We start from the raw sequence: 16,210 nt of genomic DNA on the forward strand, positions 1-16,210 counted from the left end.
TGGCCCATAAATTTAAAGGGTTAAAATTATACAGTGTGTTTTCTACCACTGCAGAAGTCAATGAATGCTTTTATTATATAAGTAACAAAGCATTTGGGAAATTCCCAATGTTTGGAATATATTTGAAAATAATTTAAGAGTCAAAGAAGAAATCACAAATTATCTTAGAAATGTTTTGAACTGAACAATAGTAAAAAAAATACATCTAAATGTGTGGAATACAGACAGTGTTTTTAGGGTTTTATAATTTTAAATGCTCTTATTAGAAAACAGAGACATTTAGAAATCAATGATTTAAGCCAACAGTTCTCCAAGTGTGGTTTGAAAAACCCTGGGGATTTCAGGACTACCCCTAGAGAGTCTATGAGGTTAAAGCCATCAATGTGTTAAAGTGGCTTGTTCTTCCTTCCTCACGTGGTACAGAAGCTGCATAATATGCGGTGACACTGTTTGAGGGCTATTGGGAGGTGTGCTTCTATATTCCTGTTTGAAGAAATCCTCAGTTTTAGTTTCAATGCAGTAAATTTTTATAGCATATATCACAAACAATGAGAGCTGAATGGGATCCTCCACACTTATGTCCTATAAAAATAAAAGAGGGCATATTTTTCAACTCAATTTGTAAGGCCAGAAAAAGAAAAAACCCAGATACAGAAAGTAGACCAGGATTTTTTTTGCAAGAAAATATACAAAAATTATCTATTGTGAACATAAATATAAAAAAAACTTAACAATTGAATCCAGCAATATATAGAAATCATCTTTATCATGAACATGATAAACATCGTAAACAAATGAAACTGCCCTTCAAGAATGCAAAGTTGGTTAACCTCTTTTAAAAACACCAATGTCATCCAACATGTTAACAGAATAAGAGTGTATATCTTATGATCATATCAATAGATGCCAAAGAAAATTTGACAAAATCCAACATCTTCCAGGACAAAAAGTCTCAGCAAACTAGGAGTAGAAAGAAACTTTAAAAATATGATTAGGGGCATCTACCCAAAACTTCCAGCTAATGACCAATAAGTACCTGAGAAAGCATATTCAACATCTAAGCCATCAAATAAATTAGAATTATAACCTTAACGAGATACTACCAAACACCCAATGGAAACGACAATTAACGAAAAGCCAGATAATAGCTGAGGAGTGTCAAGGGTGTGGAGTAAGAATGTACAGCTGTTATATACACTGTCCTCTTTGAAAAATCAATCTGATGGCTTCTCCTAAATTTAAATTGACATGCACCTACCCACACACTTGCAATTCTATTTCTTAAATATTACCCTAGGGAAATGAAAATGTAAGTCCACAAAGAGAGCTACAAGAATATTCATATCAGCTTAATTTACAATAACTCAAACTGTAAGCAACTGCAATGTTCACCAATAAAAAACCAGAATCAATAATTTGTGGTTTATTCAAACAATGGGGCCCTACGCAGTAATGAAAAAGCAGCAGCTACTGGCACTCTCAAGGAGCATGGATGGAGCTCAAAAATATCATACTAAGGCAAGAAGCCAAATACCAAAGTACGTATTCTGTAGGCATCCATTTATATGAGGGAAAACTTAATGGTGGAAGGAAACCAACAGCATTTGCCTTTGGAAGAGGGTGGCAGAGATTGAGCTGTGGCCCCTGGAGCTTCTAGGTGTCATGGTAGAACGTGGGGTGCACAGGTAACTGTGTTCTCAAAGCTCATCAAACTCCATTTTGCACGTTTGTCCTTCGCTAGATGTAAAGTAAGCCGCAACTAAGGGAAAGAGCAGGACTCTGTCTGTATTGACTTGACACCTCCCAGTGACTGGCTTCCTCCCGTGGGGCCCGGGCTGGAGACCGTGTCACTTGCCTAAAGGTGGATTCCTGTGGCACTTTCTAAGTTTCTCACACTGCTGCAGGTCATGCATCTAAACCGTAAGGGACCCCAGGGCTGAGGCTGCTGGGAGGCTGGGGCAATGTTCTCAGGGGGCTGTCTCCTCCAGTGCTCTCCGGGACCCTCACCTGGCTACTCCTGTACGACTCCTCAGGGCCCCTGTTTTCCCCAGATATCTCCCCTTAACCCTCTAGTCTGCTTATTAATCTCATCCCTCAGTCCCCAAGTGGCTACAGCTAGCAGAGGATGGGCCAAGAGCAGGAGAGGATTTCTGTTCATGAACGCACCCTACAAAAATGACCTCAGGTCTGAGAATTGTTCTTCCAGGCCTGTTTCCATAAGGCTTTGGAACCCAGACCCATTGGTCTACCTAAAGTGACATTATCTCCTCAATTTTATTTTATGGCAAAAGTACAGTTGAACTACATTGTCAGTAAATAAGCTAAGAGAGCTGGCCTGGGAATATTACCATTATATATAGGTCCTTGCTTCCTTGGGGGATATTTTTTCTTTCCAATTTACATTTTCCTATGAATTCATCTATAGAGGGAGATAGATAGAGATTTGCATATGCTTAAAAAAATTATCCTTCAAAATCTGTATCGGCTATCCCTGGGCAGTGTACTTGGCAGAATGTATGAGAAGAATATTATGATATTTTGTCGCATGTATTTCTGTGTTATCTCAGGGTTTACATGGAGCATATATAACTCTTGGTTAAAAGGGCCATTTGTGTTTGTGGCTCTATCATGATGCTCACCTTTAATGGGGATATTTCCAAGTCACCTGTTGACACTTTGTTATAGTGAAATTCAGCGGGAGCAGAATTCTCCCACCCTGGTGACCTCATTGTTTTGGGATTTGCAGTGGCTTGACAATGAACTACTGCAGGAATCCAGATGCTGACAAGAGCCCCTGGTGTTACACCACTGACCCCAGTGTCAGGTGGGAGTACTGCAACCTGAAGAGGTGCTCGGAGACACCCGGGGGTGCTGAGGAGTCTGCCACTGCTGTCCAGGTTCCCAATGTGCAGACCACTTCTGAGTCAGGTGAGCAGCCTGACCCGGCAGGGGTGAAGGAGATGGAAATCTTACCAATGCAGAAGCTTCCGAGCTACACAGGAAGCTGAGTGTTGGTGAGGGTCTGCCACTTGGAGGGGGGAGTCAGGGCTGGACTTGTTGCCTAAGTGGGTGGGCAGTTTCCTCTGGACTGGTACAAATGCCCAGGGTGTTCTGACCCCTACTCACTGGGTTATCTTGGTGTCCTGACAAGATTCTCCAACACCCTGCTAAATTCATGATTGTGCCCAAGTCAATGAGCGTTCCTGGGAACGTCTTGAAATAGGCAGTGTCCGCTGAGGTCTCGGGCATCCCGGGGTCCTAGGGGTGTGACACCCGTCTGGGGCCAGCCCACACTGCTGCATTTCCTCCCTGTGGCCTTGAGTCCACGCAGGGCCCTCACCACGGCTTTCTCTCCCACAGACTGCATGTTTGGGAACGGGAAGAGCTACCGGGGCACCAAGGCCACCACCGTCACTGGCACTCCATGCCAGGAGTGGGCTGCCCAGGAGCCCCACAGACACAGCATTTTCACCCCACAGACAAACCCACGGGCAGGGCTGGAAAAAAACGTAAGCACTTGGACTCAGGTTTCTTTTTTGCCTTTGGCTGACCAGTCTTTGGACAGAATTGGTCCTGGGTTCTAGAAAATCAACCTGGTGTGATCTTCCGTGTTGGGGGAAAGGAAGGGAGGGCAATGGAGAGATTTCAGGGGACTAAGGCTGGTGTCCGTGTGGGACCTGCAGGAAGGCAGGACCAACTGTGTAGATGCCCTCTACCTCAGACCCTCTAGGTGCCTACCCCATCCATCAGGGGAGAGGCCTCACCTGGGCCCCCGGGACATGTGACCACTGCATTCTGTGATTCAGAGGCTTGTAGGCATCTCAACAAATCACTTTTCCAAAAAATAAGAAAGGAAGGAAGGAGGGAGGGAGGGAGGGAGGGAAGGAAGGAGGGAAGGAAGGAGGGAGGGAGGGAAGGAGGGAGGGAGGGAGGGAGGGAAGGAAGGAGGGAAGGAAGGAGGGAGGGAGGGAAGGAAGGAAGGAGGGAGGGAGGGAGGGAGGGAAGGAAGGTGGGAAGGAAGGAGGGAGGGAAGGAAGGAGGGAAGGAAGGAAGGAGGGAGGGAAGGAAGGAGGAAGGGAGGGAGGGAGGGAAAGAAGGAGGGAGGGAGGGAGGGAAGGAAGGAAGGAGGGAGGGAGGGAGGGAGGGAGGGAAGGAAGGAGGGAAGGAGGGAGGGAAGGAAGGAGGGAGGGAGGGAGGGAAGGAAGGAGGGAGGGAGGGAAGGAAGGAAGGAGGGAGGGAAGGAAGGAAAGGCACACTCCTCAGTCCTGTAAGGACCAGAGTGTGATGTCCCTGCTTGGCCCGGGGAAAGGAGCCGCTTCCCAAACGCTGCCTTTTCTCAGTATTGCCGCAACCCTGACAATGATGTCAACGGTCCCTGGTGCTACACCACAAATCCCAGAAAGCTCTTTGACTACTGTGACGTCCCTCAGTGTGGTAAGTTGCTTTCTCTTTTCTAAGGAAATTACTTTTCAAACGAATGCGGTGATCACCTCTCTAATAAGGATCCGTGCGCACACACACTTGCACACTTGCACACTCACACACTCATGCGCACACAAAATGGCTGTGGGCTGAGTGCCTCTCTGGGGGAGACAGCTGCCTTCTCCCCCGGGGCCTTTCCTGTTGTGGGCATCTTGGACCTGTGCTTCCAGGGGTCTCATTTGCTAGTGGAATGCGCACACACACGCACACACACACACACACACACACACACACACTGCATACATGCGTGCATATACACAAGACTTAGGTAAGGCAGATACCAAATCTCCAAAAGAGCAAGCTTAGGAGTGATATAATCAGCCCCAGAATGGCCCCTCAGCACTCTCCAATGTCGAGCAAGAGATCGTGAGGAAGCAGCTCAGAGTCCCTCCTCCAGAGGCCAAGAAACAAGAAGGGAAACAAATGTCGACTGAAACCCATAAACTGTCTCCCTGAGAACACACTGAAATGCAGCGCCGCTCCTTAGTGAGCTCCACCTGCGTCCTCCTGAGAGTCCCATTGCTCAGCCAAGCGTGGGCCACTGACTTAGAGATGCTGCTTCCTGATGGCTTGGATTGGGGAGGATTGACCCTAGTTCTTAAATGATTGGAATGACGTGTCCCTGGGTACTTCTGGGAAAACAAACCAGAGTCACCACAGAGCACTGGTCCCAGGTATTGCCCTGGACTCCTTTGCTGTTTGATTCCTGTGGATGGTGTGTGCCACATGGAAGGACGGGAGCTGGATGGGAGGACCTGGGCCTGCAAAGTTCCAAGGCAGTAGGGGGCAGTGGTCAGGAGTCTGGGAGCCGCCCTGCCCTGTTAGCTTTGCTTGTGGGTGGCTGCAGGGACATCAGGGGGAGGGAGATGGGCATGGCGGAAGGATGCCACTTGGCCAGCACCATGATGAGAGGGCACTGTACTCCCTGGGCTTAGGGTGGGTTGATGGCTGCCTTTTCTCTAGCTGGTGCTTTTGTCTTCCTGCAGAAGCTGTCAGAGGGGACTCAGGCACTTCAGATTCCCTTGAGATAAGGCCCAGTCACCTCCCAGGTACAGCCCTGGGTCACCACGGGAGGGTCTGGCCTTTCCCAGCAAGAGGCAGGCCTGGGAAGCCGCCAGCCGCTTCCTTCTGCAGGAGGCAGGCCTAGGCCTCCGAGGGGGGATGGGAGCGCTGCTCCCCAAGTGCAGGGTTGACCTGCCCTGTCCTGCGAGGTGGCGAGGTGGGGACCTCACAGTCCATTGGAGCAATTCTCTTCCCGTTCTTTGAGCTTCCTCCAATCTGTGAGAACCTGGTTCTTTTACACCTCCACATGGTGAGGAAGCCAGAATCATTGAAGAGGCTGTTTCCTTAGAAATCTGCACGGGGCTTTGTCTTTCAACACCCCTGAGCATCTTTTGGGTCTCAATTGAAACTTCCAGTGTGTCATCTTCTTACTCCTTGACCTTCCAGAATGGAAGGGTTGAAGACAGACCTCTTCTCTATTTCCTCTGTCTCCTGGGCCTAGAGACAGGCCTGGTGTGTAGCAGGCACTATGTATTTGAACACATATTTGCTGAATGAATAAGTAAGTGAATAAAATCAGACACTGTAGTTCTTCCAGGACTTCAGGTCAGTGTTGTGCAGGGTGATGGTCCCAGGTTAATGGCATCTTTTTGTGTGCACACGTGTGGTTTTTGGGTAGTTTCATTTGGATTTTTCAGATTGAGAAATGGCTTGATTTTTTCCATTTCAACTGTATCATTTTTCTTAAAAATATTTTATTGCTCATTCCCTGGGAGATTCTAGATTTTGTTGATTTAAGTGGGAAATTCCCTAATGATCATTTTTCATAAAATCCCCCAACCTTTACATTATGTTTAATTTACAAGGAAAAGCACATCTTTAAAAGGAAAAAATACCATTGATTAACTTGTGCACTTCATTAAGCAGCTTTCCTGAAAGGATCTGTGTAAAGGTCAAGTGTGATTAGAACAAGTAACAGTACGCAGACTGCACAACCACAGCCCCAGCAAGGCCTCTGGAAACCCAAGTGTGGCCTGTGCAGCCCAGTGTCCTTGAGGTCACCAAGGCCCGGGTGAAGGAGTGACCACTGTAAATATAATACCATTTGTTTACTTATATTCATTTAAAGTTACATGTTTGGTGAATGACCTCAATAACTTTCATCTCTACCTACATATGCCGTACAAACAACAAATAAGGAAAGATAGATAAAAACTTTAAGTTTTGTTTTGAATAGTGAGACCCGGGAACCATCGTCTCCATAGTTATTCTTTGAACACTTATATTTTGGATGTGCATGTATGTTTAATACAAATGTAAAAATACACCTACTTTAGTATGCTTATGCACGTAATCTATTATCATAAATAAAGCTCATTGTTAGGGAGGATGGTAGCCTTACATCACATGTTTCTATTTGGAAAGGGCTTCACATATAGACTCTGAACAGATCACAGCAATTGGAAAGTTCTTTGGAAAACCCAGGTTCCAAATTCTCTAGAGAGTAGGGTCTCTCATTGGTTAAGATGGGCAGTATTTCACCTTGCAGTCCCATCAATGGGGGAACCAAAGATGGACACCAGTCCCTCTCTCCAGGAACCTTGCAGGCTAGTCTAAGGAGAGGGAAAGCAGGGCAGGTGTGTGGAGGTCATCCCCACAGCAGTTGAAGGGGGCTCCCTGGAGGAGGTGTGCAGAAGCTGGCGGAGAGAAGGCAGAATTTCAACTTAGGATAGTTAGCCTTGCTGTTGACGGTCACACACACACAGTCACACACACACACACGCGCGCACACACACGCACATGCACACACACGTGCACACACACACCGTCACACACACACACATGCACACACACACGCACATGCACACACACACATGCACACACACGTGCACATGCACACACACGCACACACATGCACACACACATGCACACACACACACACATGCACACACACATGTGCACATGCATGGGCACACATACACATAAATTCACAGGAAATAAAACACCTTTATGTCTTCCAGTGGAGGTGATTGCTGTGGTCTTCAGGAAACCTCACCTGGCTTAGTTGGGATGATTCTGTGTTCTAAATTTCGAGTTGGACAAACACAAATAGCCATTTGTACCAATCTGAGTCTTCTCAGTAAAGATGTCATTCTAATGATGAATTATACCAGTTTATTTTATCCCTACTCCCCATAATGAGGAAGTACTTGTAATTCCTTCAAAGAAGAGGGTCTGGGTTATCTACTGCCTCCTTTGAAACCTGGAAAAGACGTGCCAGACGTTGCCTGTGATTCTGCTACTTCGCCTGCCTGGGCTTTACTATGCCATGAATTCTGAGCTTGGCCCACAGCTGTGAATTCTTCTTAAACTATGTGACTATTTTGACTTTGTGTCACAGCGTCCTTGTCTTCATTTGATTGTGGGAAGCCTAAAGTGGAGCCCAAGAAGTGTTCTGGAAGAGTGGTAGGAGGGTGTGTGGCCAATGCTCACTCCTGGCCCTGGCAGATCAGTCTCAGGACAAGGTAAGGACAATCTTATCCATCCTTCACGAGAGCCCTCAAACCTTCCCGACAAACCCGTGGCACTGAGACATCCACACCTGCCTCTATTCTTCTAAGGAGAAAACAAAGCTACACAATTTTTTTTTTTTTAAATTCTGGGTTTTTGACTTTGAACGTGGTTCAAACTGGATTAAAACAAAACAAAACAAAACAAAAATAAACACCCTTGGGTATACCATCGTCAAAATCTTTAGACACCATTGTCTACATCAAGCTCTGATATTGCTGGAAAAATATTGAAGACGCTCTTCATGGGTTTGTATGGATACCATCGGCTCATGGTAAAATGAATAGAAGGGAATTTTTTCAGAGATGTGACCCTTTGGCAGGGGGCAAAACCAGAATTATCTACAACCTTTCAGGCATCCAAACTTAAAAAAAAAATACTTTTGCACATTTTTGCAAGTCTTGAATTTGAGGCAGGGACTGCTCGCCCATTCACAAATACGTGACTGAATTATAGTCTGAAATCCCCAAAATGTAGGGCTCTCTTTTCAGTTGATGAGCTTTGATAGTAAGTCAGTCTTCCTGGCACATCTTGTCAAACACAGGTGGGACACAGCCTTGTCTCCTGTCTTGCTTGCTTCACACGGGCGGGTTCAGTGGTTTTGCTGACCCCAGGGCCACCCCTCCACATGCTTGGGACTGCCATCCACACACGCAGTCACGTTCCCTTGCACTCTCTTGCGGAGGTGGCTTTTCCTGAGCTGGTGTTTGTGAATCCTTGCTAGAAGAGCCCTGGCCTTCCACACACTGTGAATCTGCTCTTTCCACGCTGCGGTGGCCTAGCTCCTGATCGATTTATTAATGTGCCTGTGGACAGACGTTTACCTTTAGTGTTCTTTTCATTACGATTTGGCTCAGAGTGGTTCACCCCATTATTATGTGCCTAAGCAGTACATGGGGGCAAGTGATATAGGGGGCAGCTTCAAAAAGTCAAGGTCCTCAGGTGCAATCAGCAGACTGCCACGGGTCACTGCTCTTCGGGACCACCAGGGCCCTGAAGAATGACTCATCACCCATCATTAGGCATTGGTCTTGTCAAAAAGAAACTCCCTCCAGGGAAGTTCTCTGGAGGGTGGCTGCTGTTGGAGCCGCAGGGATAAGAGGCTAAGACTTAATGTGGGAGCCCCTGGTTTTGTCCCCCATGGCTGGGCTGTTCCTGGAGCCTCCAGGTGTAGATGGAAGCTTCTGGAAAGTCCCAGGCTGAAGTGTGATTCTAAGCTCCCGCCATCTTGATGTTGGACTGGTAGCCTTTCCTTTTGGGAACAGCAACATTATCAAAATTGCATGAATGTGTCTTTCTGGTTTGCAAAGAAGCAGGAGAAGCCATCAGCTCTGAACTAAAATCTTGTCTTTTTCCCCCCTTCTTCTCCTAGATTTGGAAGGCACTTCTGTGGAGGCAGTTTAATATCCCCAGAGTGGGTGCTGACTGCTGCTCACTGCTTGGAGAAGTACGTTGGGTAACTGATGTAAGGGCCCATCCTGAAGGCTTCCTCCCTCCCCACTCCCTGCCTCCTCCCGCCTGTGGCAGGGATGCTGGTGCCGGGGAGTGGGTATGCAGAAGCCTTCAGCAGAATTGCCAGGGCAACTGTGTGACAGTTCAGAAGTGTCTCTAGAAAGAGCCAGTGCAGGTGACTGTGTGGGCCTGGGTTGACAGCAGTGCAGAGGGATTCACTGTGACCGACATCGGTCCCCAATCCTTAACTGCCAGGTTCAGGAAAATTGTGAATTTTATTTCTTATCCCTCAGAAGTCACCAGTTCCAGTAGTTGTGGGTCTTGGGAGACAATGTGATATTTATGGCAAAGATGGGGACCCAGTGAAGGGGCTGGACAGTAACTTGCTCCTGATGACACTGTCTTTTCTAGGTCTTCAAGGCCTTCCTCGTACAAGGTCATCTTGGGCGCACACCGAGAAGTGAATCTTGAGCCGCACGTTCAGGACATAGAAGTGGCTAAACTTTTCCTGGAGCCCACAAGAGCAGATATCGCCTTGCTGAAGCTGAGCAGGTACGAGCTCACCTGTGGCTCCTGCCTGGAGCAGAGTGAGGACATTGTTTCATGCCTGAGTTTTATGAGCCCTCGCTGCAGGGTGGGTGTCGGGAGGTGCTGTCTATGTGGTGGAAGGCAAGATTTTGGGAAAAAGCATCAAACTTCATCAGAAAATCTGGACTCAGCCCTGATACTGCCACATGCCAGCCTAAAGTAGAATCAGCTCTAAACATCAGAATTCTAATGTTTCAATGTCCCTAGGACTCCAGTCCTCTTTCACCAGTGTCCAGCATTTTACTATATTCTCATAACCACGATGTTGGAACATTTATTGTCAAGGAAACGGAGGCTCCTAAATAGAGCAACTTGCTGGGGCCACACGTGCTCTGGCTGTGGGCAGCCTCATGAGTTGCTCCATCTAGATGATCCGCCCACTGGCTGACGCCCTCCAAATTAATATGAAATCACACTTGGTGCAAAGTTCCAGCTCTGCGCAGGACACATGCAGAGTGAGGCTTGTCATCCCTACTCCCCGAGGCCACGGCCCCCAGCAGGTTCTCGAACAAAACTGAAACTGTTCAAATGAAATGTGATATTTGCTTAGATCATAGAAAATTTTAGGCAAATGTGAGGAGGAGAAGCTTCAGTCGGCGAAGCGAGGAAGTACCAGCTCTGGGCCCTGGAGCTTCCAGGCAGGTGGCATCGTTGGTGGGCGATGAGCAGGTGAATGCAGGGGCTCCCGCAGGGTGACCACGCGCACCTTTGGGTGTTTCTCTTTCACAGACCTGCCACCATCACTGACAAAGTGATCCCCATCTGCCTGCCATCCCCAAACTATGTGGTTGCCGACCGGACGGAGTGCTACATCACTGGCTGGGGAGAGACCCAAGGTGAGACGAATTCCAGGTCTGGTGTCGGATTGGCTTTGACCCTCAGCCTTCATGACAAAATGAGCATTTGAAGAAAGTTGCACACGTCCCTACCCCTGAATGGGTCCTGCCCCCTCCTGCCTGAACCCTTACCTTACTGCCTCCCTGATGAGTTATCAAGGGATGTAGGCAAGAGGAAGCAGACTGTCTCCTGGAGTCCCCAAGCCCGTGGCTGCAGTGTGAACACTGCTTCCCCAGGGGAGAAGGTGATGACTCCACCCACAAATGCAGGGTACGGGTCACTTTTTACGTGAAGTTAGCCATACTGGGTTCCAAAACTTGGTGTAAAGCAATAACAACAAAAGTTATGAACTAGTCTTCTTCCCAAATACCCATGTGTCTAACGCAGGTGAGGGGCTGTGGGGGAAGGGACAGGGTGACAGATGGGAAGGAGAGAAAGCCCCCGGGGCCCAGGTCAGCATAGGTATGTGCTGAGGGGGCCTTCCTGTGGGATCTGGGGTCAGCCAGCACCTGTACTTCACTCTGGGGACCGCCTCCTCTCTTTACAAGTACCCCGATATTAAGGTGTGCATTAGGGTGGACCCTGGCTGTGGGAACACCAGCACTGCTTGAGGGTCCCTGCCTCACTTTCTCACAAGGGTCGGTGTGAGCACTGGCTTTGCAGGAGCTGGAGAGAAGTTAATTTGAAGAAAGATTTTTTGTGGATTTCAAAAAGAAGAGGGTGAAAACCAACAAACACCCAGTCTAGTTCATTTCAAACTTGGTTTCCCCTTTCCCGTGCTTTCCTACTGTTTTTGAAACCTCATCTCCTGACCTCTCACTTCTCCCTCTGCACTTCTGAGTGGGAGGCATTGAGGCCAAGGAAAGCGAAAGTGGAGAATGAAGTGTCCATCTTGGGGGCATCAGGTGTACCCAGGTGTTTTGCATTAAAAAAATTTCAAGGCAGGGCTGGCGCGCCTCGGACGCACAAGGCCCTGGGTGCAGTCCCAGCACTGAAACAAAAAAGTTAAATGTTCTAAACTCCTGTGAGTTAGACACCATGGTTCCTGTTCTACAAGTAAGGGATCTGAGGCTCAGAGAAGGTACAGGATGGCACAGCAGAGAGCCTGCTCCCTGGGGTGAGCCCTGACCTGGAACCCTGGCTCCCACCCACCAGCTGCAGGTGAGAAAGTGCCCACTCCTTGATGGGGTCCTAGGCCACAAACCGGCTGCAGGGCTGCAGTGGGAGAAGCAGCGAGAAAGGGCACGTTCAGGCTCAGCCCTGCGTGAGGGGCGGCTCTCGTCAATGACATGGGGTTTGTATCCAACAGGGCTCTTTATTACAAGTGACAGAAAATCCAGCTCAAATTGTATTAAGAAAATAAAAACAAGGATTAATAGTAAGCTGAAGAAGGGTGGCTCCTGTGAAGTCCCAGGCCTCGGCCCTTTCCTTCCAGGTGCCATTCTGGGCACACAGGTGACTCCCTTGTGCTATGGATACTGTGCTGCCTCTGGCTCTGCCAGGGAGGAAGGGAGGCCACTTTCCCCACAGCTCAAGCAACAGTCTGCCCAGCTTTGAAAGCTCAGGCTTGATTTCTGTGCCCACTTCTGTCCAGGATTGTCCAGGACTGTCCAGCCTGGAGCTGAAGGCAGGACCCACTTGTGACCGGCAGGGGCAAAAGGTAGATCCCTCAACAGCATTAAGGAATGTAGGCTGCAAAGCTGATCCAAGCCAGAAAACCAACACAAACCCCCTACAATATCTTGACTGATTCAATACAAACCTAAAACTCATGAGGATCTGGGAGTGAGCTGGCTCTACCATCTTCCATGTGACGTCAGGCAGTTATTTGACATCTTTAGGCCTCAGTTTCATGATCTGTACTACCCTGTAAGTTTATCCTGAGTACTAAGATTATGCACCATCACCATTAGCACCACAATCAGCATCAACCTCAGCAACCACTACCACCACCATCATTATCACCATCACTGCCATCATCATCATCAACACCACCATCACCATTACCTCATCATCACCATCACCATTGCCATCACCATCACCATCATCACCATCATTATCACCATCATCATCACCATCATCACCATCATCACCATCACCATCACCATCACCACCATCACCATTGCCATCACCATCACCATCAGCATCATTATCACCATCATCATCACCACCATCACCATTGCCATCACCATCACCATCAGCATCACCACCATCATTACTATCACCATCACCATCATCATCACTGCCATCAACAGCACCATCAACATCATTATCACCATCATCATCACCACCATCACCATCATCACCATCACCATTGCCATCACCATCACCATCAGCATCAGCATCATTATCACCATCATCATCACCACCATCATTACTATCACCATCACCATCATCATCACCACCATCACCATCATCATCACCATCACCATCATTATCACCATCATCATCACCACCATCACCACCATCACCATCATCATCACCACCATCATTACTATCACCATCACCACCATCACCATCATCACCATCACCATTGCCATCACCATCACCATCACCATCAGCATCATTATCACCATCATCATCACTACCATCATTACTATCACCATCACCATCACCATTGCCATCACCATCACCATCACCACCAACAGCATCACTGCCACCATCATCACTACCAATGGACATCACATAAGCTGTGGGTGGTTGAGCCCTGAGAGAGACCAGTCTGCCTGACTCCCAAGTCTATTCACCGTTTCTTCTGCCCCCCTTCTCCATCCACATACTTCTGACTGCCACCCTGCACTGGGCTTCCTGTCTCTCCTGGTCCTGACACACATCTATTGAGAATATGAATCTCAGAAGTCACTCCCCAGGAGTCGTCCCATGACAAAACTTAAGCCCAGATACTTCAGATTAACTCATGTTCTCAGTGTGAGATCAAAATGCTCCTCTCCTCTCACATCTCCAGACTTTCTCTGGCTTCAATATTCCAAAGCAAAGGAAGCCTTGAGGCCAAGCGGCTCTCCCAGGCCAACCTCCAACCTGCCATCCGGGGTGCCTTCAGGGATCTCGGCTGGCTTTCCTCCTTGCCCCCTCCCCACAGATCCACAAGGGTTTCTGTCCCCCATTACCCACAGCTTCCCAGCCCCCAGAAGTGCCTTCTCCACTTTGGCCACAGGGAGGCAGCGCTTCCTCACAGACCCATCAACCTCCCGTCACACTGCCAAGGACCGTTCACTGGCTTTAGGACATCTGTCTTGCTCAGAAAGCAGATGGGACAGCAGTGACCCTTGGATAGCTTAACCTTTGGCCAAATGGTTTGAGAAGGAGGTCTGCACTGAGCTACTCAGTTCCAGCCCTGCTCCCTGCCCACAGCTTTCTTCCTAGGCAGGCCCCTCCTCCAAGGCAGCTCTGCCAGCCAAGGCTGGGCTGGGCTTTCCAGCCGGACCCTGGGACAGGCCTCTTGAGGGCTCCTGTGATCTCCAGACTCACTGAACCCACATCGACCATCTAAGTTCAGTCACAGTCTTTGGGGAAGAGATAGTACGTCATTTCTGGGCTGTCCCGTGCCAGCAAAGCAAAGATATGTTGCAAAACTTCGGCGAAAGCTGGGCTTGCAAAATTGGAAACTGTATTATCTGTGAAAACACTGAGATGTCCCTGGGTGGGTCCATCTGGGAAAGCAGTATTTATTTCCTTTGGCAATTCTGCAAATGCTCTATTCAATTTGGCAAAGAAAAAATATCAGTTTTCACCAAAAGAAGAAATGCAACTAGTAAAACAAATGTATAGGAGAATGTTCCCTCTCCCTAACTGTTAAAGAAATGTGGATTAGAAAGTGAATCAGGACAACTGCCACCTATTATATTAGCTATCAGTTTTTAAAGTTATAATATTTTAATAATATTATAATATGAATACTCACAGCACACAGCCACACAGACAAGAGACTCTTCGCGGCTGCTCTGACGTTCTGAAGTCTCCTCCTGAGTATGTGCTGGGTCCAGTAACGGTTTCTCTACTCTTTAAACACAGGGACCTCTGGTGCTGGTTTTCTCAAGGAGGCCCATCTGCCTGTGATCGAGAATAAGGTGTGCAATCGCTATGAGTATCTGAACGGCAGAGTCAAACCAACAGAGCTGTGTGCTGGGCATTTGGACGGCGGCACGGATAGCTGCCAGGTAAGAAAGGGTTACAGAGACCCAAGCTGGTCTTGGGCTGGCCTGTCTCAGCCCCTTAGACATTGCAGTCACAAAGTGGCAAAGTCAAGAAGGAATCGCAACCCAAGTGCCAGTCTCCATGTTGTCGAGAAACCCTCTGCTCAGACTCTGGATGTAGGTAGAACATCTGGGATAATTTCTCAGGCCTCGAGTTCCAGAAGGACAGTCAGGGTGTGTGTTCAGTACCGCAGCTGCCACAGGCCACAGGCCTCCCTGAGCTGGGCTGGTGGACGGGGTCTGGGGGAGGGAAGGGGGGGAGGGTCCAGGCCAGAGACCAGTTGTACCACTTGACCACTGTGCTCAGGCTGGCTGGGCCTCAAGAAGCCTCCAGGCAGCAGCATCCACAGGGATCATTTCCCAGGGAAAATGGAACAGGGTGGTTTTGCTGAACAGGATTCGTTAAGTACTTAAATGCTTCGGATGTTCAAAGGATATGTCAATAAGTTTCTTCCTGACTTCAAATCCTGGGGAAACTTACATACTGATGGCAGAAGGTGGCATCCCATAATCAAAGAAGGGAAGTTTAATCTTCATATGGATTTTTCCCTCCCTCCATCTAGGGGGACAGTGGAGGGCCTCTGGTTTGCTTCGAGAAGGACAAATACATTTTGCAAGGAGTCACTTCTTGGGGCCTTGGGTGCGCTCGTCCCAATAAGCCAGGCGTCTATGTCCGAGTCTCAAGGTTCGTGAATTGGATTGAAGGAATAATGAGGAATAACTGAATGGGAGATAGAGAGAAGCATCCACTTACCTAGAAGCTGGAACATGGGTGAGGAATTCAGAGTGCTCAGAAATAATCGACAGTAATCAAACCGAGATGCTGTACACAGCTGCTGCCGACCCTCAGCCCCTTTTGTACTAAATAAATTTTTCATGGACCTATTGGATTCTGTAATAATAAGGCAACACAGCTATGCCATTTGTTGAAAATAAACTCTGTACTTACTTTGTTTTGAGTTGTTTTTTTTCAGGGGTGGGGTGGAGATTTTCGATATTTTCTTTTTTTGAGTTTCGATATTTTCATGTTCTACATTCTTCTTACCAATTTCAAATGAACAAAT

At 48.0% G+C, this 16,210-nt stretch overlaps 1 protein-coding gene across 2 annotated transcripts in view; it reads left to right on the forward strand.

Moving 5' to 3' along the window:
• Plg (plasminogen) overlaps window positions 1–16,099 on the forward strand; it is a 33,432-nt gene extending 17,333 nt beyond the window's left edge. Inside the window, exons 11-20 of one of the 2 annotated variants that reach the window (XM_078018794.1) lie at window positions 2,747–2,928; window positions 3,361–3,509; window positions 4,341–4,434; window positions 5,469–5,531; window positions 7,886–8,009; window positions 9,428–9,502; window positions 9,919–10,059; window positions 10,825–10,931; window positions 14,965–15,110; window positions 15,710–16,099. In XM_078018794.1, the coding sequence (XP_077874920.1) occupies window positions 2,747–2,928; window positions 3,361–3,509; window positions 4,341–4,434; window positions 5,469–5,531; window positions 7,886–8,009; window positions 9,428–9,502; window positions 9,919–10,059; window positions 10,825–10,931; window positions 14,965–15,110; window positions 15,710–15,871 (1,243 nt within the window). In that variant the 3' untranslated portion in view covers window positions 15,872–16,099. The remainder of the gene's footprint in view (window positions 1–2,746; window positions 2,929–3,360; window positions 3,510–4,340; window positions 4,435–5,468; window positions 5,532–7,885; window positions 8,010–9,427; window positions 9,503–9,918; window positions 10,060–10,824; window positions 10,932–14,964; window positions 15,111–15,709) is intronic. The other variant, XM_005321426.5, reaches the window with a different exon arrangement.
• The last annotated feature ends 111 nt before the right edge of the window (window positions 16,100–16,210 follow it).

Source organism: Ictidomys tridecemlineatus, chromosome 8, assembly GCF_052094955.1.
Source record: "Ictidomys tridecemlineatus isolate mIctTri1 chromosome 8, mIctTri1.hap1, whole genome shotgun sequence".
Lineage (NCBI taxonomy): Eukaryota > Metazoa > Chordata > Mammalia > Rodentia > Sciuridae > Ictidomys > Ictidomys tridecemlineatus.